At 45.6% G+C, this 27125-nt stretch overlaps 1 protein-coding gene across 1 annotated transcript in view; it reads right to left on the bottom strand.

Annotated features, from left to right (window-relative positions):
• The window catches only part of ANO1 (anoctamin 1), a 71582-nt gene extending 47716 nt beyond the window's left edge, over nt 1–23866 (bottom strand). The window contains exon 1 of the mRNA XM_054634967.2: nt 23752–23866. Coding sequence (XP_054490942.2) covers nt 23752–23809 — 58 coding nt within the window. The 5' untranslated portion in view covers nt 23810–23866. The remainder of the gene's footprint in view (nt 1–23751) is intronic.
• Nucleotides 23867–27125: the final 3259 nt, after the last annotated feature.

Below are 27125 nucleotides of genomic sequence, written 5' to 3'. Positions count from 1 at the left end.
CTGGGGCTGAGGCCATGGCACATGTGCTGGCTGGGAGAGCTGCTCTTTATCCCTCAGCTTTCCCATTTAAACTCCTAATCTTGAGACATTTGCACTGGCGTTTACATTTCCATGCAAAGTCACGAGGAGGTTTGGGCTGCATAAACCCAGTCATGGATGCCTTGGAAGGCTTTGCTCACCTGATAAAGAGGGTTTGGGCCACAGGCACCACACTCAGGAGCTGCTTTTGCACATCTGAGCTGAGAGAGGCAGTCACTGGGGCTGGGATTTACAGGGCAGAGCTCCACCCTATTTATATATATATATTTTTGGGTGTGCCCAGGCAGGTGGAGCAGATTGGTAGGGTGATGGGAGATATCCAGCTGAGATCCCAGCTGTGTGCTTGACTCTCCTGAGTTTTCTTCATGGCCCTGCAGTTTTATCTTGGAACGACACCAGTACAAGAGAATAAAGGGGCAGGAAGCTGGAAGAATCTCCCTTCCTGAGCAAGGGAATGCAAATCAGTGATGGGAAAAGCTCTGTTAGCTCCTGTCTATCCAAGGGAATGCCATTCCCTGTGCTCCCCAGTGCTAAGGAAGCAAGCTGAGGCACACCAGAGGCAGAAGCCCTAAGAAGTGTTGATGCAAGCAGGCACTCTGCTCCTTGGTTTTCAGAAAAGAGAGGAGATCTGGGAGGATGCCATGGCCCAGCCAGGCAGCTCTCCCTGTGCCAGGGGATGCTGCAGGAAAGCAGGACACTCCTGCTCAGGATTCCCAGAGTGGCAGAATTCTTGGAGCAGAAAGCTGACCAGCAAAGACTGCTTCCCTTTGGAGCCAGCAAGGGGAAGGAGTGGGCCAGTGCCTTTCTAAGGGTTCCTGACAGCCCCCAGGTGAAAGGCATCCTTGGAATGGTTGAGGATGGACATTCTTTGCAGTTTGGGAAGCTGAGAAGTACAGCAGGGCAGAGGCCAGGCTCACCAAACCTCCTCCTTGAGGAGCTTTTGACACTAGTTATTATCTAATAATGTATCAAAGGAGCAGTCAAGATCCAGTCTAGGTATAAACAGCTGCCCTGTGGGTTTTGTAACAGGAGACAGGCTCACTAATCAACCTGGATTATCCAAAGGTACCCTGGTACATTTCCTGCCCAAAAACAAAGGAGAGGCAATTGCCATGAAATTGCTGTCACCTGTACAATGGAAAGAAGCAGAGCGTGGAGGGCACAGCTGCTCACAGGCAGCTGGGCCAAAATCTCTATCCAAATATCTCAGTTTCATTCCCAACTTGCTCCTGTTTGTTCTGCAGCAGCACTTTTCCAAAAGGAGCCCAGAATCCATCCCAAAGGTGTGGACCTTGAAGAGGGAGATTTCTACATCAGGGTGTAGGTGCCTAACACTGCTCCCCCCAAAAAACAAACAACAAGGAGTTCATATCACAAGAACCCAAGACAGACTTATTTTGAAAGATGATTGTGCTCAACCTGTGTAGAAACAAGGACATCTTGGCAAACTCAAAGAGATGTCCTTAAAAAAAGAAAAAAAAAAGACCGAAAGACTTTTCTTTTGTAATTATGATGACCATAAAACAAAAACCAGTAAAACACTACTGAAAACAGAAATAATAAAGGGCAACTCTAGTCCAGTATTTTATTTCCAAAAGTGTGAAATAGGATTCTCCTGTTCTCTCCATCTCTCTGTTCATTATTCTTTGAGAAATCATTCCCAGACAGAACATCACCAGACAATCACAAGTGTCACCAGAGGGGCATCATTCTCCCCATGACAAACCCTCAGCACTCGCTCCTTGCTACTAGAAATGAATCCTCCTCCACTGAAGAAACACCTCTGAGCACCACAAAAGTATGGCCCAAACCAGCAAAACTAGAAATTATAGATTTTCAAACATCATATCTTTTCTGGAGCCAATTCTTCTTTAAATTCCCAAACTGCAGCTGTTCCACCATGGAAGAGCCCAAAATTCATCACAGGCACGTGGCCAGTGATGGGCTGCCCAAAGATTTTCTGGTAAGAAAGGAAACAGCAGCTCCTCCCAAGAGCAAGCATTTGACATCAACCCAAAGAGAAAAAGAGAAAAACATTATTTGTTTTCATATTTCCTGAGAAAGACATTGAGGATGTAACCTTGTTATTTATGCAGGGTCAAGGTTTCATCCTAGAATTTAGGAAAGGAATTTATTTTCCCCTAAAGTGTGATTAAGTTTATAAGTCTAAGACAAGTTTTGATTTTGGTTTTTTTCTGTTTTGGTTAGCAGAATAATATTTCACTTTCTGTCTTCTCTTTTTTTTAAAAAGGAAAATGTGCTGTTCATTTATCTGGTAAATGTTTATCCATTCTGTGTTAAAAACCCCTAAACAACAGAATAAAATGGAATTAAACTTTAATACATTGCTTATCTACAAGCACTGAAACACTTAGAAAAACAATATTCTGCATGAGGAAAAAAGCCCTGTGTTTTACCAATATGTTTAGGAAAGTAATTGTTTTGGATACACTAAAGGACAGTATCTGTTATTCCATAAACTTGTTCAAAATCTGCTGTAAATGGCTATTTACAAAATTGATTGCTTTTTAATAGCACATACTCTATGCTGGTGGGTCTGTTAAATCAGTTTTCAAAACATATTTTTGTCAGCTAGGTTTCTAGTCTCATGAACAGTCTCTACAATTTTAGATTTGGGGTTTTTTTAACATTCAAGCTCTTTGGAAATCATCTTGAAGTGGTTGCTTTTAAACGTGCAATAAATGTATTGCTGGTGGAGAGAAAGGGAAGTTCTGGCTGCAGCAATGATGTCAATATTGGTATTTTTAAGGAAGAGAGGGCAACTAGCTTAATAAAAACAAAGGTATTGCAGTTCTGATTGATTTCAAATCTGCCTGAGGTAACGATGCTAGCAACATCCTTGGGCCCTTTGCTTTACTGACCTTTTGGGTGTCTGTGGCCTGCAGCAGTCGCTGGTTTTTGTTATGATACTGCATTTTTTGGTTTGAGGGACAGACAATATTTAAAATATTTGAACCAGTTGCAGAGGGTGGAAAAAAGATGTTTGATAGGGTAAATATTGGTTTTCATGCTGTCAGATCCAGCCCAATCCAGGATGAAAGCATCTTTCTTTCCATGAGGGTAAGGATGGACAGAGGGATGGGCACCCCACCACAGCATCCCCCTGAGCCAACACACACTTGTGATGTTTCTGTACCTGCCTGCTTGCTTTGCCTGATTTCAACACAATTTTTTATTTAGGTGAAACCAACTCTTCTTCCCTGAAAACTCTCATCTCTCAACTGTATTCCTTCAGGAAATATTTGTAACTCAGATCAACAGTTTGAGTTCTTTCTGCCTTTTCTCCTTGCAGGCTGGTTTTTGCCTTGGCACCAGGGACGGGCAGGACAGGGAATGCCACCACAGCATACCCCCAGGCAGTCCAACAAGAGATGCTGCAAGGAAAGCTCAGAGCACAGAGCCAACTCTTCTTGATAAACATCCCCCGGTGGTACAGCACAAATCTGTCTTTTGTGAAAGGCTGGATGCTCCAAGGGTACTGAAAACTGGAGCAAGTGTCAATGTAGGAACGAGCTGACTCTGCCCAAAGCTTTTGGAGCGCCAGTTCCCAACGGAGGAAAAACCTACAGACCCAGGCCTGTTCTGTCACCTCGAACATGATGTCCCAGTGGGAAAAACATCATCACACCTGGTGCAGCCATGAAACAATCCCCACAGCCTCCATCGGCATCTCCCCAGGCCACAAAACGTGGAGTGCTTTCTCTGCTCATCTTTACACTTGCTAATCAGCCATCAGGCTCTTAGAAAGGACTCAGCCCACGCCCTTTTAAACAAGATTTTAAAAGCCAGGCAGCGAAAATCAGCCATTTGCAGAAAAATCTGTGTCTGAAATGCTACTTTTCATGGTAAAACAATGTCTTGCTGGTTTGACAGAAAGGCACACTTGCTGATCGTGAGTCTTTTGAGCACCTATATCCTGTTTGGCTTCTCTCCTTGATGCCTATTTATTTGGGAAATTCGTGGTGTGATTCCCAGAGGTTTGGATGCTGTATCACTTATCCACGTCAATAAACAATCTGGAGCACTGTTTAAATATGGAAACACTTTGCAGCAGCACAACCAAAGGCACTGGCTGTGCTGCTGCTGTGCCTGGGGGAAAAACAGCAGGGGCAGGGAAAGGGATCTCTTGGTGAAGACAGCCATTTATCTCTCATTAATCCACCAACACCACTGGGGCACACCACACAGCTGGAAGATTTACAAATTCTGCCCATCCTGCCCTTGAGCTGGAGGCTCTTCTGGTTTGGGTAAGGATATAATTGGTTGCACCATTTCCTGACAGTTCTGTTTTCTCCTTGATTTTTAGATGCCAAAACGAAATCTGTTTCTGCTGATGTCCCAGTGGAGATTTGGGTGGAGAACTTCCAGCCACCAGTGGTAGCAGAGGAGCTCCCAGAGCAGAGCTGCAGAAAGCAGTGTCCAACCGAGGGGAAGCCAACGCCTTAAGGGCAAACTGCACACCCAGTGCCTGCTGTGCACCCTGTCCCCAAACACAGCACGGCTCCTCTGCTTCAAGGAACACCCACAAAAATATCTTTGGCATGACTGCAGAGCCTCCAGGAGCCCGTCAGAGCTCCCAGCAGGGTGTGAAGTGCTCTGCTCCAAGACAGGCTGCTCCTGATCTTCTCCAGGGCTGGCACCTGCCAGCGCCATCTGGCACTGCAGGTGCCCCGGGATTCCTTCAGTCTGTGTCAGTACAGCTGTCCCTCTTTGAGAAACAGCTCAGAAAAAGGAAAATTACTATTTAGGGTGTGTCCAGTGAAGATGAACAAACAACAGCAGCTTTTTTTTCGGGGATATTGCCTGCAGCACACATCACCCGTGGTGTCAGACACAGGAACTCAAATTTAAACAGATGCAAAATGACAGAGGGGGTTGTGGCAGTGATGGAGGGAGGAGCTGCTCTTCCTAGGACACAATAAAAGAACTAAAAATCTACCCCCTCATTACCCACTTTCCCCATTCTACACTGGATAGTCAAGAAGACAAATGAAGGACAAATAAAGTGCACAAGTGATTAGTTAACAGTTAAAACACTCAAAAGCAGTCATTAGAGATGATGTTCCAAAGCAAAGGTTCATGCCAGGGCAAAAGTGGCAAAAAAAAAAAAAAGAAAAGAAAAAAAGAATATATAAATAAAGTAAAACAAAACTATTTTTGTAATGGTACTTGAGAAATTTATGAATGGGATTCTGTGATGTGGTTGCCCGAAATAGCCAAGATTTGGACATGGTGACCCCAGGAGTTCCTGAGAGCAGCTGGCACAGAGGGTGAACAGAGGGTTTCCCACTGTGCCCTCCCCTCTCCTCTCAGGATGGGCTTTTCCCTCTGAGTTACAAACAAAATTCAGCATCAGCATAAGGCTCCTCACACTTGGACAAGGATGACAAATATTGCCCCAAAACCAACAACTCCATCCAGAAACCCAAAGGGAACTTTGCAAACCCCACTGGCCAAATGCCTCTCTTCCTCCACTTGCTTCCAAGACATATTTCCCTGGATTTCTTTTCATTTTTGTTGCTTTAGGCTGTATGCTACACATTTTTCTTGTGAAAAGATGCTTGAAACAGGATAAAGTCCTCCAGGTCAGGCTTTTCCAGTCCTGAGCAGCATTACTACATGTTCCCTACACAGAGATATTGTGGATTTATGTTTCCTTTATGAGTCCAAGACCCTTCTCTGAGGAACTGCCATGGAACTGGCTAATTATCCCTGCCCAGATGGAGGATTTTGCACTTGTCTGGTTCTCATCTCCACTCCTGGGAGCACATCCTTTTCCAGGAAGATAAGCAACAACAAGTCTGTTTTAACAATGCAAGATTTAAGGCTGCTGGTACCGGATCCAAACCTCCACAGACACAAAAAGTTGAAGGGGGAGGCACCAACCTCACTGGTTCAAGTTTCAAAAAAAGTTTTGGTGGGGCAATCTGTCATCAGCAGGCTTTATTTTAGATCTATTATCAACTGTCCTGCCATGTCCAGCCTGAAGTTGGCATAGAGGAACAGAGCTGGCATTTACCCCTCTGGGTGCTTTTTTTTGGAGGAATTTGATGGAAATACAAACCATATGTGACCGTACTCGAAGCAAATGAAACCAGTACTTCTGAGTGGCCTGACACTGCACAGATCCAATACCTAAAATTGTGGAATCAGGGCAGAAGTTTGGGTTTTACACAGTAAAACTTAGGAGGAGTAAACCTGGAGGAGATTCTTCTCTGTAAACATGAGAGCACATCTGACATGGAGATCAAAAGGAGAACTTACACTAATTATACCGAAAAACAATCAGTGCTCCAGAACAGATAATAATGAGAAATGAACACTGCAGGAAACTTTGATGTACTTCTTAGATAACTGTGGTACTTTAAAATTGGATGCAGTTCAAACATTTAAAACATGTCAGTCTGAGATCTACATTTCAGATTGAGAATGTGTTGATGCACATGTAGATTTTAAAATAAACACACGGTGGAGCAGATCACAAACATGGATTAAAATAAAAAAAAAAGCAAACCCAAACCTCTGCTCTTCAGTTAAATCTCCAGTGTTGAAGAAGTTTTAAAACCACTTCTCCTTCATGCAAGCTAAACCCAAATGCCAAATTTTACTGAAATCTGAATTACTGAACTAATAATTCAGTTTGCAGGCTGGATTGGCTGGGGTGCCTGTTGACTCAGTGCAATTTGAGTCACAGGCACAGCCTAGGTGACACTGCCAGCTCCTGCTCCCACCAGCAGGCACAACACCGAGGGCAGAACGTGTCAGTCCTGATGGAGGAGAGCACAAACCTTTGGGTGTTTCAGCAGGCCATTTGTCTTGCTGATGCTAATGAAGATTTCTCAGGATGGGTAGGTCTGGCTCATTACTGCCTAAGCTGTGGGACCAAGCTGAAAAGGTGTTCCCAAGAGCATTAGTAGTGACAGGATGAGGAACACAAAGCAAAAGGACAGAAATTTGGAGACTTTCAGGCTTCTCTAAACATACTTCCTTATGCTCCTGTTTAGTAGTAAAATATTTTCCTGTAACACCCTTCACCAGAAAGTCACCTAAAACAAAATAAAGAACTAAGAAGACAGCTAAAGGCACGACTAAAAAGACAGGTACAGTTTTTCTAAGACTGCAGCTGAATGAAATATGTGAGGAGAAAAGCCACCACAGCATGGGAAAGAACCATTCCAACAGCACCATCTATCCATCCATTTACACAAGAAGTAATGTCCATGTGATACACTTCATTTTCACTCTCTGCAGCCAAGCCATGGGACGTGGATTTTCTCAGTATTATGATGTGACTTTTGCTGGGCATCAAAAAACACACAATAGCCTTCAAAATACCATGAAAATTCAGAAATGCTATTAACAACAAAAAGTGTTTTCCCCCCAGCATTTTCTATTTACATTTCCTGTGCTCTGAAGTTTAAAATTCCTATGAAAGTCCCATCTGGGGGCATGGAGAACACAACTGGAAGAGGTCCACCAAAAAATTAACATAAAGATAAATTTTTAGAGCACTTTCTCTATATAAACTACAAGACAACACGTTGCTGCCAGGATTACCCTTCAGGAACAATATGTGCCAGCACCTTTTGGACTGTTTATGAAATTGGCCATTAAATTTAAACACTTTGGAGGATGGAGAAGAGCCCGTGGCTCGCTGGTTTTAATTATTTTGCTGAAGGGGGCTAAGAGTGTGTGTGACAGCCCCAGGGATGAGCACAGCACATGGGAACAGCCTTGGACAAAGCTGCTCATGTTCCCTGTTACATCCACACTCCAGGAAGTGGGGCTTTTCAAATTTAACCAAATTACCCAGTGGTCCTCATTAAGCCAGCCAACCTTAAGGACATCTGACCCAGGGCACGGAGTGGGGCTCCAGAGGGGACACGGGGCGCTCTCAGTTGCAGGCATGCACAGGCTTGCTGCCACCAGAATGTCCTGACACGTGTCCATCATGTCATTTTCAAAACAGCTGCTGCCCATGGGTGCTGCTGGAGTGTTTGATTACATGGAATAAGCACTGAGGGCCCAGTGCTGCTCCAGCTCCCACGCTGGGCTCCTGTCACCCCAGGTGACACAGCACAGCTGTCACCTGCAGGGTGGCTCCTTCCTGGGGCCCACACCAGTCATTGCCTGCTGGAGTCCATCCCCTGCAGTGCTTCTAGAGCCAACCAAACACGCAGCAGCACGTGAAATCTGAACATGCAGCACCACAAACATTGGTTTCCTTCCCTTAAGAGGCAAAGGAAACAGCTCTCATTTTATTTTCAGGGTGCAACAGCAGCCGGCACCAAGGAAAACAGAGGCAGAAATACTTTTCTAAAGCCCTTTCCAAAAACATTTGCCATCTGCATGCTGGATGATGGACCATGTCCACACACTGTGTGATTCCAGCAGCAGATTTCAGGGATTTCACATTTCTGAAGCAGTTGGGAGTCAAATATTTTTGCAGCCCGTAATTCTTTCAATCAATTACTGCCTACTGGTTACAGAAATATTAGAAATCCTAGAGTTCATATTTCTTAAGGTCCAAATTCATTATTTGAACACATAAATCTGCTGAGACAACATGCACCTTCTCCTCTACCCTAAAAAGGATTCCTGGAGCCCATGCAGCAAGCTCTGTTCACATGGAAATGTTAAAGAAGAGCAACAATATCAGAGTGCCCCCTATGTTTATAATTATAGCTTTAATAACATTCCACCTCCTTTCTAATTTTTCCCCCAGGTTCCATTTTTGGCCTGTTCTCAGTGACAGCCTCTCACAGGCATTTCCAAACTACAACACATACTTTGGTGAACTATCAGTTTCACTTACTCCACACTGATTTTTACTTGATGGCATCATTTATTTTTTTCATGGTGGGGCTGTGAGTTATTCCCTCATAAACAATAAAGCATTTAAAGGATAAGTGCTTTGAGAAAGATTTAGCAGGTTTTAGTCATCCAGATACATACCCATCTGTTCACTTTTATCTGGAGTTTTGGATGGGTTAAAGTTATACATGGATAGAGGAAGGAATGACAGGATTGAAGTTTTAAGGTAATGATTGTAGAGTAAATTAGAGTGGAATGAAACAGCACTACCAAGTCCAAGGAGAGGTAAAGGCTGCATGAAGCAGACTCAATCAATAAGTGATTGATCAAGTGTTGAAGCAAGAGAATGCTGAGGAATGGGGCAAGATCTCCTAATGAGCTAAAGCAGGTATTGCTCTAAGGTCCCTGCTCCTGAAACCACACACAATGGAAAGCAAAGCAAGGGCTCAGAAATGCTGCAGTTATAACCCTCACGGGCCAAGTTCATCATTTTACTGTAGAAATTCAGTGAAGCAAGGTGGGTCTTATCCTCTTTTTCCCACAGAATTTTTTCACCCTATGTCACACTGCTGTGCACCACCACTAAAATACAGAAAATGCAAAGTGAAACCCTTCTTCACACAAATTTTGAAAAAAACCCTCAGTGCAAGACACCAGCTGGAGCAGAGCATGCTGGATTCAGAACACACTTTGGCTCATGTTTGACAAACCAGCCTCTCAAGCCACGCTTTACCAGCCAGTGTGGGACCCAGAAGTTAGGAATATGGAAGAAAACTCTTCAGGGCTAGGTTATCCTCTCTCTGCTTGGGTCAGACTCCTTGCTCCCCCCTCAGTCACACCTGGAGGCAGCCTGGAGATCCAGCCTGTGGGAATGCACTGATTTCCCACAGAGAATTTCTGTGCCCTCCAAACAGGGTGAGTAAATATTCCCTAAATAAAAATTACCTGTGGATTGTGCCACAGATGTAAAACAAATCAGGCTGTGCAAGATGAGAAGCTGGAAAAGAGAAATCACGCAGATTTGCCCTCTTCCAAGAACTTTTTAAAAAGATCCTTTTCCCCCCAGGTGCAGCCTCTCTGGACCACCCAGATGCTCCCACATGGGTCCAAGAGGATTTTTACATTCCTGGGCACAGCACAAGGCACAGGGATGGGAGCAGGGGGCACATCTCCTACACCCAAGGAACTGACCCTCCAACAGCATCCAGCTGCTCTCTGCATCCATTGCTTCCTTCCCAAACATAGCCAGCTACTTACCCCATATCCCCAAACTTCATAAATAGCTGGGACACTATTGCTTTTTTAAATGAAAATGAGAAAGTAACAGGGAAAAAAAAAAGGAAAAAAAGAAAGAAACTAAGAAAGAAAAAGGACAGACACAAAATTAAACAATCTACCTTAAAATAAACTCTGTGGTATTATCTGTCTCTTGTCAAAAAGTTATTAGGGAATAAAAGTGACAGACTGTCTACTAAGATACATCCCATGACCAAGTGACACACCTAAAACTTGTCAAAGACTTCCCTCTGTTGATGTGTCTGCTTATCCTTAGTGCCCACATGCGTTACATTACTGCATACTCTTGGAGGGTGGGAGCTCTTGATTTATTTGTTGCAGGGAAAGAACATTTCTTTCCCCCACCTGATTTCACCCTTCTGATGTGACAGGTCTTTGTCTGTTCCTCACATAAACCAGAGGAGTCCTCGACTAAAACCAGACTCCATGTAATTATTTTCCCTTAAAAATAAAGTCAATAAAACTGGCAAATATGAACAAAACTGGAACTGATCTATCAAAGAACTGTAAACAAATTTTCCTCCAGAGCACATTCTTCACATTGAGGAATTACTACTGGTCAGTATTAAAAGCAGACAAATGATGTGGTGCTTTGGTGAAAGAGGGGATGAAACAACTCATGTGGACAAGTTACAGAAATGGGAAAAGGAGATGGTGCCTCAGCCCAGACAGCAATTAGCTTTTGGGAACCCGGTGTCTGGTGTCCAGCCCTGCACGTAGGGCCCCTACAGAACATCTCACATCAGAGCTGAGCACCAGGCTCAGCCAGCTCTGCCTGAAAATGGGCTCTGACCACAGCTTTGATGTGGCTGTGCACTGGGTACGTTCCCATGAAGTTTTAATTCTTGTTAAAACTGCGGGAGGGTTGGAGCAAGGACACCAGGAGGGCCCAGGAGAGAAGCGCTGCTCTGGGGGCAGTCTGGAAAGGGTTTCCTCTGCAGTGGAGCCAAAAACATTCAGAGGGATTTAAAAACTGTTTGCAGATGAATATCTGTACTTTTTTTTCTGAGGAGAAACTTTAAATGAAAATTAAACTGAGCAAATAAAGCAAGCTAGAGCTATTGAAATAGAAAGTGTACGGATCATGGGAAGGGGAAAAGAGCAGGAGAAATGCTTCACACTGGAAGGTGCACCCAGGAGGGCAAGTACACAGGAGTTAGAGCCTGAGCAAGAGCAAACTGTGTGTCAGAAACCAGTCTACACCACATCAGCTGGACGGATGGAGAGAGAGATCTTACCTGTTTACATTGCTAAGGCCAGATTCAGCACAAATATTCATTCTGTTTCTTCATTATCTCCTCCTGGGGAGCAATTGAAACTCTCTTTTCCACACCATGAATATCTACTTTTATTTGCTTTTGTCTCAATGCAACCTGAGTGATGTCACAGTAGCCCAACAACAGCAAAATGTTTCCTTCCCAATGCTGTGAGGAAACCATAGGCCAGGGTACCAGAATTCCCTGCCTTCCTGGATGTTCCTCAGAGCATCCCAACACCAACACAGCACTGCTTCACAGGATTCCATCACCCAGTCAACCAAAAAAGAAAAGTGCCTTCAAACATGAAGTGAAGAAAAATCCATCTTCTTTCCAGAAGGAAGTGCAGGGGGCAGCTCAAAGCTGAACCTTAAGAAAAGCCTGGTCACAGAGGGTTTTGCCTTTTAATATGGTTTGGATTAAAATCCTATCTGTCTCCACAGCTTTGATGAAAGTCTTGTTTTCCGTGTCAACCGAGAGCAATGAACTAAAACAAAGAACTTGACACACGTACATGTCTCCAATGTACAAACAACTGGCTGTTTCCATAGAAAAACCAGAGAACAAACTGAAATAACTCTAAAAAAAAATGAATTCCTGGTCTTGTAATAAAGGCCACATGGTCCGCTCAAGTGAGCACAGAACTGGAGAGGCAAAACTGATCGGTTTTACTCAAATACCAATAGTGATTTAATCTCTTACTTCGTCTCTTCTTCATCCCAGGACATTCCTGTGCAAACTGCAGGACTCACCCCTTGCTCAGCAGAGCATTGGCAGAATTAATTATTGAGCATTTAATCAAATCAAACAGTGAATGAACATACCCTGGAGTACGAGTTCATGGAAAACACAAAGCAAACCCAACATCATCGACTGAATTTTTGTGGTTGAATCCAAACCTCTTATCTGTACTCACTGGAACCATTCTGGTCTGGGCTGCACACAAACTTATTTTGTACACCAGAGTCAAACACAGTTCAACAAAGCAGAAAATCAACAGAAACACCATTTGGAAGCTGGATATTACAAACACCTCTTGCAAGATTTTGATACCATCAGACTCTAGATTTTGCCCTGATTTGGGAATGAACTGATATTCTGAACCCCATCTTACAAATCCCACAAGCCCAAACTCAACCTTTCCTCCACTGGGCACCACTGTCAGCAAAAAGTCACTGATCAATAATGCTGGCACTGTACGTTCAAGCAAGGAATAGTACTGGCAAAGGCTTTGGATTTGAGCTGAAAACCCATTTAGTTAAGAATATTTTATTGTGGAAAAGCATGTGGAAACAGAAAATAAGTTAAAATGATAAAGAGACCTGAATAGAAAACCCGTGGTTATAAATGGAACAGTCGCTGTGAGCAGACAGTTCTGTACATCCACATCTGCTCCAGTTCAAAGTAGTTCATGTGAACCAGGGGAAGGAACTATTTTTTCCTTCAGTGCTGCAAACCTATCTGCAGTCTGGCCAGGGCACAGGGTAGGAAGAGGGAGAAACCACCATCACTGGCTCAATCCAAGTTTCAATGAGATGGAGCTGCCACCATATAGGGATATAATATAATATAATATAATATAATATAATATAATATAATATAATATAATATAATATAATATAATATAATATAATATAATATGGAAAATTGCCTTTCCCTATTTCCCCTCCCATATTAAAACACACTTAGAAGAGAACAGCAACATTTGCAAACACTTGCGGCAATTAAAGCTGTTTGTTTTTGCTAAAACCAGGCTTAACAAAAGCTCTGTTTTTGTTCCTCTGCTCACAGATAGTTTCTGTTTCACAACTGTCCCTTCTGGGGCTGCTTTGATGATAACGTGGGAAAAGCAGGCAGAACAGTTAAACAGGGAAATAAATATATAAAAATAAGGGGGCTGCTCCAGGACTCATTCAGGTTCCAGAGGAGCTCAGATTTCCTGCCTGTGGCTAGCTGAAACATTTTATCTACCCATTTTGGTCTTTGTTTCTCTAATATCCTCTCTTCTCCTTCCTTTGAATCTTAATTTTTTTTTTTTAAGTAACAAAGTAACAAAGAAAGCAGTGGCAAGAAAAATGTGGTGTGAAGAAATAGAAAGAGCACTCAAAAAGGGGTGAAAGCTGGAATTAGCTCCCTGTTTTGCTCTGACAGCAACACCATACTTCAGGGGAAAGACACTCCCCTGTAATAATCTGGTCATGAAAAGTATTTATTTGCCTACTTACGTTATTAAATGACTACACACATACAATACGTGGGATTTAAAAGCTTTTTTTTTTTCTTTTTAACATCAGATCAGTTCACATTGAGGTTGAAATATGTTTATAGGGTCCCTGAGTTTATCTGCCACAGGAAAAAACATGAAACTTCCCGCAAACCACTCTGCTCCTGGCGGAAAACCCGCTCAAGTCAGTCAATACCCAGTAATTGCTGGACTGAAATCAATCACAAGCTCCCAGGAACTGCTTCAGCTGGGTTTTGCTTTAAAGACTCAGTGCTGTGACTGATGAGAAGGTGAAATCCTCAGCTACCATTAGACATTGCTTCCAAACGGGACGGCAAAGCCTCCGCTGGAGCAGAGCTGATGAGAAGCTCCCCGAAAGGCAGAGATCTTCAGCTAAAGAATCCTTAAAAACCCTGCCACAGATGCACAGAGAGTGAAGGGGCAGGGCTGGGGTGTCAAATGCTGCTCCTGCCAGGTGGAGAAAGCGCTGTGGAGGGTGGGAAGCTGCTGCAGGTTCCCTGGGACACAGAGACATGGACACAAGGCACATGGGACAGTCGCCTGCCCAGCCGCCCACTTGCCACCAAAACCAGGGCTATTTGTACACTTAAGTGCTTCTCTGGATGAGGGCCAGAGGGCACGAGGAATTGCAGGACACAGCCCCCAGGAGCTATTCTGAGAAAATCTACTGAAGAGGGAGAAAAAGGAAAGCTTTTGTTAATTTGTGTTATCAAGGCAACAGAGATCTTGTTTTGGAAATGGTAATCTGGTTCTTTTAACTGAGAGCTTCTCAGCAAGATGCTACAAAGAGAAGTTTTAAAAATTGAATTATTTCATCTGCCATTTAGGAACTATTAGCTTTAAAAGGCTTAGATTTGATTTCTATGCCTCTGGTATGAAACAATGTTTAAAATCTAAACCAAAACCTGTTTCTGCTCTTCCTCTGATAATTAGTAGATGGTCTTTGGTTTTCATTATCCAGCTATTCATTTATATTGTCAGATGGGCTTAAATGGTTAAGATTAATCAAAAATACTTTATCACAACACACAAGAGACAAGTCATTATGGCACTATAAGAACAGAGACAATTTCTTTTGCTGCCAATGACTTGTCATTATTTTCAGCAGGTTTGAGAGAGCAGATTCATTCTCAAAAGAAAATGATCAGCTGCAAATTTACAAAATAAGATATTTAATTTTGAGTTATTGAATTTTATATTTATTTTATATTTAATTTATTTTGAGCTATTTAATTTTTACAGTGCGATGGCACTCCTCAGTCCCCTACAAAGTAAGCAGCAGGGTGAATAAGTTTGGCAGTTCAAACTCCATTTCTGAAGAAAGGAGCACCTAGAACAGTTTCACCCTGTGTGATCTGGGCCAGACACAGAGCACTCTGCTTCTCCTTCCCCTACACAGTGCACAGGGTCTCACCCTGGACAAATGTTCTCTTCTCTCAGCTGGATCCATTTCAAGCGAACTGAAATGACAGTTCTTGTTCTGTGTTGCCTGTCAAACCCATAAATTCAACATTTTCATTCTTTTCATATGCCAGAAGTTCTGCAACTTGAATGCAATGCAAATGGAGTGGTGGGCTATCACAATGTCTCCCTAAAGTTTGTGAAGTCCTCCAAGATCTGTGGATACAGAAATACCTTCTAAAGCATATTCAAAAGGGCTGGGTCATGATTTTGGTGTTCAGCCTCTTAAGCTGGGAGTTAAAGGAGGCTCTCCTGTGTATCCTTGAGTACAATTGTTCAGAAACAGGATCTGTTCCTATTCCAAAAGCCCAAACATCATCTAACACCTCAGGGCACACGAAGTCAAATATTTCTCCAAACTGGCAGAATGTGAAATCCACAGCAGAGGGAGAGGAGTTTTCCCTGTGAGCTGAAGTGTGTCCTGGCAAGGCACCTCAAGCTGCTCTCTGGTGCCTTCAGCTGGCCTCAGCTTTCTGGCAAATGGGTTATTGACAGCAATAAAGATTCAAAGATGAAATAACATCTCAAATCTATGTCCCTATGGCCAATGCTAAACCCTGAAAGACGAATTGTGGCAGCCTGCAAACAAAACCCTGCTGGTACAGTGCTGATACCCAAAACCCCAAAAACCTTGAAATGAAAGTTAAGGATTACTCAATCCACACCCTCTGTACAATCAGTTATGCTGATTATAAAAAACATGGAGTATGTGGACACTCACTCTTCATTATTCTGTTTGCCACTAAGAGAAGTACTCCCAAGATATATCCTGGCAAAGGAAATGATGCTCAGCATGTTTCAACTTAGATTACTCACCATTTTTAATGAGTGAACAAAATTACAGCATCTCCTGCTACTGTTGTACAGAGGCAGCCTTAAATTTCACCCAAAGGAGACCTCTACCTAAAATTCCTGATAACAGTAATTTATTTTCAGATCTGTTTAATTCAAATTTATGGTTGGTCTGGGGCAGAAGCATGATGAACTGACTGCGTGCCCTAGGAGAAGAAATTTGTGAATATACATTGCTTGAGCTGATTAAAGAAGAGTAAGTGTTGCTTTGGATGTTGGTCTGATGAACCTTAGGGACAGTGTGAGAGGAATAATTGACTGGAATCTCACTTTTATTACTTTAGTGATCAATTAACCTTAAGAATTCCACTTTGAAGGATTTTTTTTTTAACTCTTTGCACAGAACTGCAAGGTCTTACCATACTGGAGGCAGATGCAGAAACAGCTTTCCCCTGCATGCTGCCCATGCCATGTGTGAGACCCCTGAGGCACAAGCCCAGAGCCAGCCCTCTCCCTCACTGACCCCAGAGCTGCAACTCCCACACCTGGCGAAAATCCTGGAAAAAGCCTGGCTCCACATCCTTACTCTGTGACTCAGGCTCATTTCTGTTTATACTCTTGTGAGCTGAAGAATGATGATGACTAGTAGCTATATAGATAAATAAAGTATATTAAGTCACAGGAAGTAAAAAGGGAAAACCATTAATTTATTTTTAGAAACCTGTTCTTGCCATTCATCAGAAGAAGAAGAACATCCAAAAGTTTGCAGCGAGATACAAGCATCTGGATGGGGTTTGCTGACCACATACCAGCATTCAGACTACTCACAGAGAAGCATTTGCCTTCTTTAGACCAGTCCCAGACTCCATGCCAGGAACAGAGGATACAGACAATAATGGAGTAATTCCCACTAGCAGGAAAGGGGGCTGTCCCCACACAGCCTACAGCTGCTTGGTCTCCCCCTCCCAGTGCTCCTGCTGTAGATTCCTCCCTCCAGATGCACCTTGGCACCAGCTGGTCCACCACAAATAGGAAATGAATAGGAAGGTGAGTGAGTGCTGTCCACACAGCTCCCATCAGCAGTGCCCACAGCAGGTCAAACACCAAGGAAAACATCCCAAGGTCCAGATGGACAGCCCAAGGTCCTGTACCCAGCTGGGGCAATCCCCAGGTACAGGGAATGGACTGAGAGCAGCCCTGAGGAGGGGACTCGTGGCTGCTGGCTGAAGGGAAGCCCAGCTTGAGCTGTCAAGGTGTGCTGGCAGCCCAAAGAGCCAAACATGTATTGGGCTGCCCCAAAATCAGCGTGGTAAGCAGGGTGAGGGAGGGGATGCTTCCCCTCTGCTCTGGGGCCCCAACATGGAAAGGATGTGGATGTGCTGGAGCAACTCCAGAGGAGGCCATGGAGATGCCCCAAGGGCTGGAGCCATCTATGGAGCCAGGCTGGGAGAGCTGGGGCTGCTCAGCCTGGAGAAGAGAAGGATTTGGAGAGACTTTAGAGCTTCTTCCACTGCCTAAAGGGGCTCCAGGACAGCTGGAGAGGGACTTTGGACAAGGGCCTAGAGTGCCAGGACAAGGGGAATGGCTTCAAAAGGGAGGGCAGATTCAGATGGGATATTGGGAAGGAATTGTTCTCTGTGAGGGTGGTGAGGTCCTGAAGCAGATTCCCAGAGAATCTATGGCTGCTCCATCCCTGGAAGTGTCCAAGACCAGGCTGGACAGGGCTTGGAGCAACCTGGGATAGTGGAAGATGTCTCTGCCCCTGGCAGGGGGTGGAACATGATGATCTTTAAGGCCCTTTCCAACCCACACCACCCTGGGATTCTGTGACCGTGGCGCTGCTAATCAAAACCAAAGAGGTGATTAAATCTGGATCTGGATGCTCAACTCCCAAACACTGCATGAACTCAGGACACCCACACACCCCTTGCTTCCCCTCCTCTCGCTGGTTTTCCCAAAACAGCACCAATCCAACAGTGGAAACCTTTTGGGGCCAACAGCGCCGCGCCGCACTCGTGGTTGAATTTAACAGGATTTGCATAAAAGCTTCCATCTCTTGTGGCCTGCAGAAGTTATTTTTTTTCTGGACAGTCATACCACAATCATAAAGTCACACCATATTTTGAAATCTTTGCCTTCCAAAATCCAGGAAGAATTGCAAGGCACGCTCACTGACATGTCGTGTGGTGTGTGGGCAGCCAAGATGCCAAAGTGCAAATGTTCAGACACAAATACTCAGGAGGTTTTTCTCTGACTGTTAGAGCTGCTCTGGACAAGTGTCATTAACAACCCTTACTTCAAAGTAGTAAAAACCCTACAACTTTGAATGATGCTCAGTCCTGAAACTTCCACCTTGGCTCCCTTTCCACTTCTTATAGAACTCCTACAGTATCATGTTGAAAAGTAGAGTTTTAAAATGTATTCAGAGTTCATTATTTTACCTCCATGATGTCACTGAAGTCACTATCTGCTCACTTTTCCTATTCAATTTTTAACAGTGTGTCCTGAATCAGCTCTGAAAATGTAATTTAGTCGCTAGACTTTTCCCTTTTTTCACTAATTGAATGCTGTGAAATGTATTTCTCTCTCCCTGGCACATTTTCTCTTAGTAAACCTTACTTATCAGCACACAGATCCCTAGTGCACATTGCAAGCTTGTTCTGCAAGCAGGATGTCAGCTGACGTCAATGAAGATGTACAAGGGGCACCAAATATTTTGCAACATGTTTAGAAAACAGAGATTTTTCTTGTTTTAGTCTGTACTCATCAGGATACAAATGGAGAGGTAAACCAGCACGACTGGGAGCCAGGAATACATAACTCAGATTGTTGTGGATCACTAATGTCACGATAGAAGTCCAAAAATGTATAGGATATGAAAAGAGCAGTTAGTGCCTGCTAACCATTTAGGCTTTTCATAACAGAGTTCAGGTTTTAAAACTCCCTCAGAGCACTTACAGTTGTGTGGAAAAAGTCATAGGTGTTTGTGTCAGTTTGAAAAAAGAAAAAGGTTCTGCCTTTCGGAGCTGCAGTCTGAAAGGCCATCTCCGTAATTGTATACATTATTAATATACCACTGATAGGAACAAGAATGTACATCCAGGTCCTTGCACAGATAGAGAGCTGCCAAGAATAAATCAGATATGTAGATAAGGTAAGCAGGCAAAGATATTAAAGAGGAATGGCACTGGGTCTGGTGTTACTGCTATCTTTCCATCAGTTCAAATCTGGAAAGAGTTTCTGTAATGGCTGGAAGGACAGACTGCCAGCAGAAGGTCCAAAAAATGTGAGCTGTGGGAGTCTGAAGAAGACAGCAAACACTGGCATGTGGGCCAGCCACAGAGGAGAGGCAGGGACAAGGCACTGGAAAGAGCAAAGCAAGCTGGAACGTGGAGCACACGGAGCAGCACAAAGGGCACGGAACAAAGGCGAGGTGAGGACGGAGCAGGGACACGGTTCAGCTGCTGCAGAGAAAGGCTGGAGGATGCAGGGAGGTTAGGGGGCAGGGAGAAGGGCTGGCCCTCCCACCAGGATGTAGTACTACTTTCAGAAACAGAGGGATGAGGGATACAAATCAAAGGCTAAACCAAATAAATAAGAGTCTATTTCCCCGAGGGCATGCGGGCTCGCCCAGGACGCAGCCTGGTGACTAATGCAGGCCAGCAGAGGAGCTCTGCTTCCTGCACATCCTGAGCCCCACAGACATTGTGGTTGTTGCTAAAAGGCCCACACTGACCATAAATTACCTCGCAGGAACAATGGAGACACCACTATCTCTGTGCTCTTCTCAAAGCACCAGAACAAAGCGGCGCAGTGTTAGTGGCATTGCTCACATCTAGCAGCTGGCACAAGATGACTTAGCACCACTGAAAATAACCCCGTGACAGGGCCCCAGCAAAGCTGCCAACCCCTGAAAATTTGTCATTTGTAAAGCCCCCTCCCCTTGGGATTTGTATCTATGACAGAACTACAAGTCTTGTCCTGATCTCCAGCTTGGCTGCAAACATGGGTGAGGTCGGGGAGGTGAATAACGCCGTGCCAGCTGAACACCTTCTGCAGTCTCAGAAATCACACAGAGCTCTTTCATCCCACTCTGCTGACTTGGCTTTTGTGTAATAAAATGTGAGGCTGTGAGCAGAAGGGTTTTGTCAGAATCCCTGAAAACACTCACAAGAAATAAGGAGAGTGGTGACTTCCATTCCTGGAGCTCACTGAGCCAGTGGTGCACCTACGTCGTGACCCAACAATTTCTACATGAAATGCAAGTTTTGTCAGTGTGGATACTTCCAATTCCCAATCAACCTGCTTGAGGGCACTGCTAAGCACTTTGGACAGGCTTCCCAGATCTCATCCCAGTGCTGACTGCCCTCTGTGGCAAACGTGGGTATTAGCAGAGGAGTCAGCCTTCCGAAGGCACGGGGCAGAGATTGCCGAGTACCTGGACAAGAGGGAGCAGGCTGCTGAGCTCTGTGTCTCTTCCCCCAGGAGCCACAGACCTTGCTGTACAGTGTGATACAAGCAGCTCTTCAGCACTATGATCTTGGTGAGAACAGCTCCTTCCTGCTGGAGAGGTTTCTGGTTAGGGATAAGATCCCAGAGGATCTCACCCAGGATCCAGCTGTGTAAGATGCCAAACCCAACCCAGTTAATGCCAAGTATCCCCAATAAAATAGGAGTGGGGCCAAACTTGGCTTTCATCAGCCTTTCACACAGTAAAGTCCTCAAGCTTTTCAAGCCTGTCACAGCCCCTTCCTTTCTTCCTCTCCCCAAAGTGACCCTAATTAAAAGTGAGCCTTGTTTTCCAACCACAGCACATCCCCAAGCGTTTCCTTTTCTCAAAACTGCCAGAACCCAAAGGGTGCAATTCGAGTCAAAAGGGACATTTTTCCCTTCCCCATGCCAACAAACACTGCTGCTTCCCAGGGCTACTCTGCTGCCAGCCTTCTGTTTTGGCACATTGCTCTCCCCCATGTTTCACATCACGCACGCATGCAGCCCCAGCATGTGGCCCCAGGGCTCCCCACCTTCCTCGCAGCACATCCACCACACCTGGCTCCACCATGCCCTGTTCCCCACACCCTGGTGCCCTGTCAGAGCTCCCAGGGGCTGCCAGCCTGGGGCAGGACAGGGAATGCTTCCCCTGGCACGTGCCTGCACCAAGTCAGAGCCGCTGCCCTGGCCGCATGTGCGCTCACCCCAGGAATTAATAAGTTATTACGAGAAATTAAAATATTAAGTTCATGATGTGCATGACTGCAAGTTACAGATCTGGAGAAGAAGTCCTAATTAAATCAATACAGTTATTAGTCCCTTGTCATCTCTGATTAATTATTAGCTTAATATACTCCATCATTTTCACTGTTAATGGAAAGAGCTGCAGTGCTACCAGGGGAAGCAGGGCTGTACACACCAGAAACCTGTGGAGACATGCTAGAACTCCCAGCTCTGGGCTGAACAAGGTCTTTCAGAGAAGAGAAGAAGAAACATTTCATTTTTGGGGGTGCTCATCTGACAGCATTTAAGTTTGTTTCCAAAGGGGGCAGATGTTTGCTCAGGGGATTTTTGACTGCTGAAAGGTTAAGGGGTAAAGACTTGACTTTCTAAAGCTGGGCTTAGTCCCAGGCACTTGTCCCGGTGCCTCCAAGCTTTTCTGTGCAGTGACAGGATATCACCACAGTCCTTTAAGGAGCCAACATGCCCCTGCCTTGCCCCAGAGCCCACCCCAGTTGTGACCCTCACCCCATCCTCACCAGATGCACTCATTAATTCCCCCATGCACAGAGAAGGAGTGGGCACCATAATAATCTGGCAGGCATCAGCTGCGGAGCCCGGCTCCTCAGGGCACAGATGTAGCTTGGGACACCTGTCCTTTCATGCCACCGACAGGGCCAAAAATAATGTGCTGAGCTCACTTTTCTCCTTGGTAGTGATAACTGAAACAGTACTTTGGATTTAGGCAACAGATAGTATCGACCCAGAGCTCAGGGGAGCACAGCTTCCCTTTTGCTTTCCTGTCCTACATCATCCCTTCACTGTGCTCAACTTTTTCCTAACTCCTTGCAACGAGCAGGTTTCCTTTGCTGTCTGCAGGAGGATTTTTTTTTGAGTGCAAAAACTTCAAGGATGTGACTTCACAGCAAGTCACAAAGTGAATTTGTACCACAAATGCTGCTATGTCATTAGACAGGAGCTTTGTTTGAGAAACAGCTTTTACAAACAAGCTCTTTTGGATAGGTTATCAACAGAAATACAAACACACGCTGCCGAGAACAACACTGCTCCTTGAACTCATCAATGAATTGTTCATGCTGCTAAGGGGTGATTCACTAAATTAAATAATGTCACTGTAAAAGACTCTGCTTCTCAAAGATAAAAAGTCACTCAAAGGATTTCTCAGGACTCTCACCACCACCCTATTGCTGCGATTACCTCATGATCAATTGCCGCCTGCCCCATGAGTAATGGTAGTTCCTAGTGCCATTTCACCATTTATGCCTCTCACTGATATCTCTGTTAATGTACTGCCACAACACTTCAGCTTCCCATGATCTACCTGCCTTCCACTGCAGTTGTGCAAAGATGGAGCTCCTTATTTCCAGGAAGAAGTTAAGGCAGGACAACCAGTGTCATGCAGAAACCCTGTCCCCTGCTCCTTATAAAGATATAAAGCCCACCTGTTTTGTGCCAGACATGAAAGAAAAAAGTTTAAATTCTGAGTGCTCTGGCCAGCTTAGGATTGATGAGTAAACAGCATTTCTTCTAGAAATGGGCTGAACTCCAGTGAAATATTTGGCTATTTAATGAGCAGGCTCTAGGATAATGGTTTTCGTGGGAATCCAAAAAGTGGGAGTAAAGAAAAGGGCTCCCCGCGCTATTCTTAGCTGCAAACAGCTAGATTTGGAATTTTGATTGTAAAGCATGGAATTTATAAATGGTGCCATGCTAAATTTACTTCATTTGTATACAATTCAGCCGGATAATCAGAAGTGTTCCAGCATGTTCCTGGTTAGCATCTCGGTTCTGGTTTTATTGTCTCCAAGCTGGTAGAAAAAATGCGCCCAGTAAATAGTGCTTGCAAAATTTGTGTCCCAGCGCGTGTGCACGAAGGTTTTCTATACAGAGATTTTATATAAATGCGCATGTGGGTGCACATGCATGCACACAGACACCCAGCCGTGATTTATTTCTAGAGGGAAGCCAAGGAAATTCCCACCCCCTACCATTTAAACGATCTGCTCTTTGGCTCCAAACATTCTGCAACTTCTCAGCCAAGGAATGTATTTTCCCCTTCCAATATAGATAATTTATTTTGCTGAGCACATTAGTTAATGATAGCGAGCTACATGATTTAGTCAGTTCTGTAAAAACATTACTGATAATCTCAGACAGATCCATTTCATTTAGCAAGTTGTTTTTTTTTTTTTTTTCAGCTCGTCTTCCTCAGCACGGTGTGAATTAACAGCAATCATCAACTCAAGGATTTGTCACATATACTTCGTACTCCGGCAATTTTTCATAATTAGATTGGCTTCCCGCCGTTAGACGAGCTTTTAATTATGATATTAATATAGGTTAAAAGGACTTTACACTGCTTTACGCTTCGGGGGGCGGGAGGGGGGGAAAGCGGGAGGTGGGAGACGAGCTATTTCATTTCACCGGTACTCCGCGCCGATTATTTCGGGATTTTTAAAAATAGTCGATGAAACGCTAATAATAAATCCCTTATCGGGGCAGCCGGGGCGCTGAGCCCGTCCCCGGCCGGGCAGGAGCGCGCCCCCATCCCGCACCTTCCCCAGCGCAGCGGCGGCGGCGGCGGCCGAGACTTACGCGGTCCCCAGGGCGCGGCGGCCGGCAGCCTGCGCAGGTGGATCTCATCCTTCTCCATCGCCCGTCCGAGCTCCGCAGCCCGCCTGCCACTTGGTACCAAAGTGAACTTGCCAGGATCCCTCCTCCCGCCGCTCCTCCTCCTCCTCCTCCTCCCTCGTTCCCCCCTGGCTGCCGGGGCGGGCGCGCTGCTCCGGGAGCGGCTCCGCGCAGCGCCCCGCCGCCCCCGGGCACACTTTAAATACGAGCGCCGGGCGCGCCGGAGCGCGGCCCTCCGCGGGGAGCCGGCCCTCCTCCTCTCGCCCTGCCCTTCCCGTCCTTTCCTCTCCCTTCCCTTCCCTCCCCGGTGACGCCGCGGCTCTCCCCGCCCGGCCGCCCCCGCGCAATCCCCGCGCGTACCTGCGGTGGCAGCGGCGGCGGCGGGGCTGACCTTGGGCGCGGGGCGGCGGCGCCGGAGCGACGGCGGCAGCTGCGGGCGGGGACAGCGCGGAAAGGTCAGCGCGCCCCGCACGGAGGAACCCCCGCGCCGCTTCCTCGGCCCTGTTGGTTTTTTGTTTGTTTTTTTTTTTTCTTTCCCCGCACTTTCCCGTTTTTGCCGCGGTGAAAAGGAAAAGCCAGGCTGGGTCTGCTGTTCTAAAGCCCCGGGATCGCTCTCCCCTTGTCCGAAGTGCGGGCTGGACGCTGCCCGTGTTTGTCAGAGCCGCGGTGGGAAAGGTGACGAGATTCCCAGCTGGGAGAGCGGGGTTAAAGTTCTCCGTCCCGCCAGGGCAGCCGAGTCCCGGGAAAGCTTCTTCTCCCAGGTCTGGTCCAGGAGGGATGCTCTGAATGTAGCCCTAGACACCAACAAGCTCGGGCCCTCAAAGAACACATTTTTTAAACTTTTTTTTTTAGAAATGTGAGGTATAGAATAGCTGGCACTCACTTTTTACACCTCCTGCAGTATTTGTACAGGGGTTTGAGTCGGATTTCAGGCTATTCTGCTTTTCAGCATCCCACAGGGACTCCCAGGTCTTCTCCAAAGTTACAGCCTGAGCCCATGCTCTGCTGCAGAAACCCACTCAGGCAAACCTCACACAGATTTATCTTCACCATTCTCTGACTGCTCTCTCTCTCTTTTTTTTTTTTTTTTTTTTTTATTTGTATTATTTGTAATCTCAGACCAGCACTTAACCCCCAAAAATGCAAAGCCAGGAGTGTGCAAGGGCTCTGTGAGCAGCAAAGAGGCTCAGCAGGCTTCCCAGCTCCTGGCAGGCAGCCCCCAAGTGTCCCACATTTGCAAGTTCCTCTCACTGCCATGCTCCTCCTGTGCCCAGGCCCTTCCTGCTCCCCTTGCATCCAGGGAAATTGCAGGGTGGCATCTTGCTGGTGGCACTCACCCCTAGGCTACACATCCTGATTCTAATTCCACTCTGAATTCCCCTTTGCTACTGAAAACGTAGCAGGTTATGGCTTGGGTATCTCTGTGGGGCTGTTTTTTGGAAAAACAAGAGTAAAAGCATCTTTCCTGGGTTGGCTGGGGGTTTGACAGCAGAGGCAGAAAACACAATGTGGTAAACACCTGAACGGTGTGGTAAACTCTGGTAAATCCATGAACAAGGGAATTTATGCATATGGACTTTCCCTTCATGGAATATGAGCCCAAGAGGCCCTGAGTCAGGGTGGCTTCAGGCTACATCTCCCATCTTTTCCCCTCTGTTTTAACTTTTGGGCTGGATTTGGGACAGTTTGGGTGGGACTATTTTTAAAGTGCACATCAGTGGGTTTAATTTTGGCAGGGGAAGGGGTGAGCAGATTGTGTTGCACCGAAGCCTCACTCACCAGCCCACTTAACCCCCAGATCAAAGGCACTTGGGAATGTGCTCTTTTCCCTTTGCCTGTAACTAATTTATTTTGGATGGAGATCTGCCACAGACCCAAATGTGGGCACGGGACCAACACATATATTTGTTTTACAAATGTGAGACACCAAGAGAGATCTGGGAATCGTGCTGGATTCCAGTATCCCATCTCATCATGACCACAAGCTCTGTGAGCATCTGCTGGATAGAGCTGGGGTGGGAATTCAGCCTGGATGAATGCAAAGGGCCCTCATCATTGAAGTGCCACCTTTCCTGGTGGAAAGTAGGCTTTCAGTAGGCTTTCAGCTAATTGATGACATCATTTTGTAGCAGGTTTTTAGGAAGTTTTTGTCTAAGTCAGATTTTGAGAATTAAAATGTGTTTTCAGGTGTGTATTCCAGCTTTACACCTGAAAAAAAAAAATAAAGTTGACATTACTGCCTCATTTGAGGTGTTTAAGTCTTAATGAGCAATAATTTATCTTGGTGTCCTGAAAATTAAAATACATTAATTGCCTGGTATTATTTTGTAGGGTCCTGGGCTGACATGGCCCAGATTTGAGTGGAAATGGAAAAATCTCAGTGCAGTGTGGAACCTGTGCTCCACCCTGTAGTACTGAGAGGCAGGACAATAAATTCCCATCCCACAGCCCTAGATGAGCTCTGGCAGATCCTTTAGCTTCTCTGGAGAAGCCCATTGTTGGAAATTGCTGTAAAGATAACAGGGAAACCATGAGTCTGGACAGAGCCTGCCTGACCTTCATCCCCCTCTGCTGCTTCCCCACACTGCCCCTTTTACCTGTCAATGTTCCCCTGACCATTCCTGTCAATATTCCCTCCTCTGCACAGGCATAAGGGCTTTGGAATTGGGCTAACAAGGGCTGGACCACTCACCTGAGGTGACAGAGCTGCTCTCTGGGACTGCTCAGGCTCCAAGAGGCGCAGAGGATTTGTCTTCTCAAGAGCCCCACGAGCTAAAATAGGCCCCTGGGATGACAGGAAGCAGAGGCTCCAGCTCCAGTTTTCTTCCTCAGCCTGTGATAAACCCAGCATGCCATCTCAACACATACTTGTGAGAAGAATGGTGAGGGGATGGAGAACCCTCTGTCTGTGCAATAAAACAAAAATGCTCTCCCAGCAGCAAGGAAGGAGACAGCGGGGCTTGGCACCCACACCCACGGCGAGTGCTCTTGCTGGAAATATTTACAGTCTGTGAGATGGATTGTGTGCCTTCTGAACAATAATAATGCAGCTCTGGGCTCCTGTGCTCTGGAGTGGAGGCTCTGTGTGCTCAGGGTGCTCTGAGGAAATGCCTTTGTGTGGCACCTGCCCCACCACCCCAAATGGCAAACCACCCACCCATCCCTAGGCCTTGGAGTTGCTTCTGGACTGTTTTACTATTTTTCTGAAGTCTTTTACACTTTTGAGCAGGCAGGGATCCACTGCAGCTCTGTTCTCAGCTGGGGCACCCAGAGATAAGAGCCCAAGTCCCTGGCAGGCACGGGGAGCAGCGTGAACACAATCACATGATGGTGAAACA

Source organism: Agelaius phoeniceus, chromosome 6 (genome assembly GCF_051311805.1).
Source record: "Agelaius phoeniceus isolate bAgePho1 chromosome 6, bAgePho1.hap1, whole genome shotgun sequence".
Lineage (NCBI taxonomy): Eukaryota > Metazoa > Chordata > Aves > Passeriformes > Icteridae > Agelaius > Agelaius phoeniceus.
Note: the sequence above shows the minus strand (reverse complement) of the source record. Positions and strands in the feature narration are given on the sequence as shown.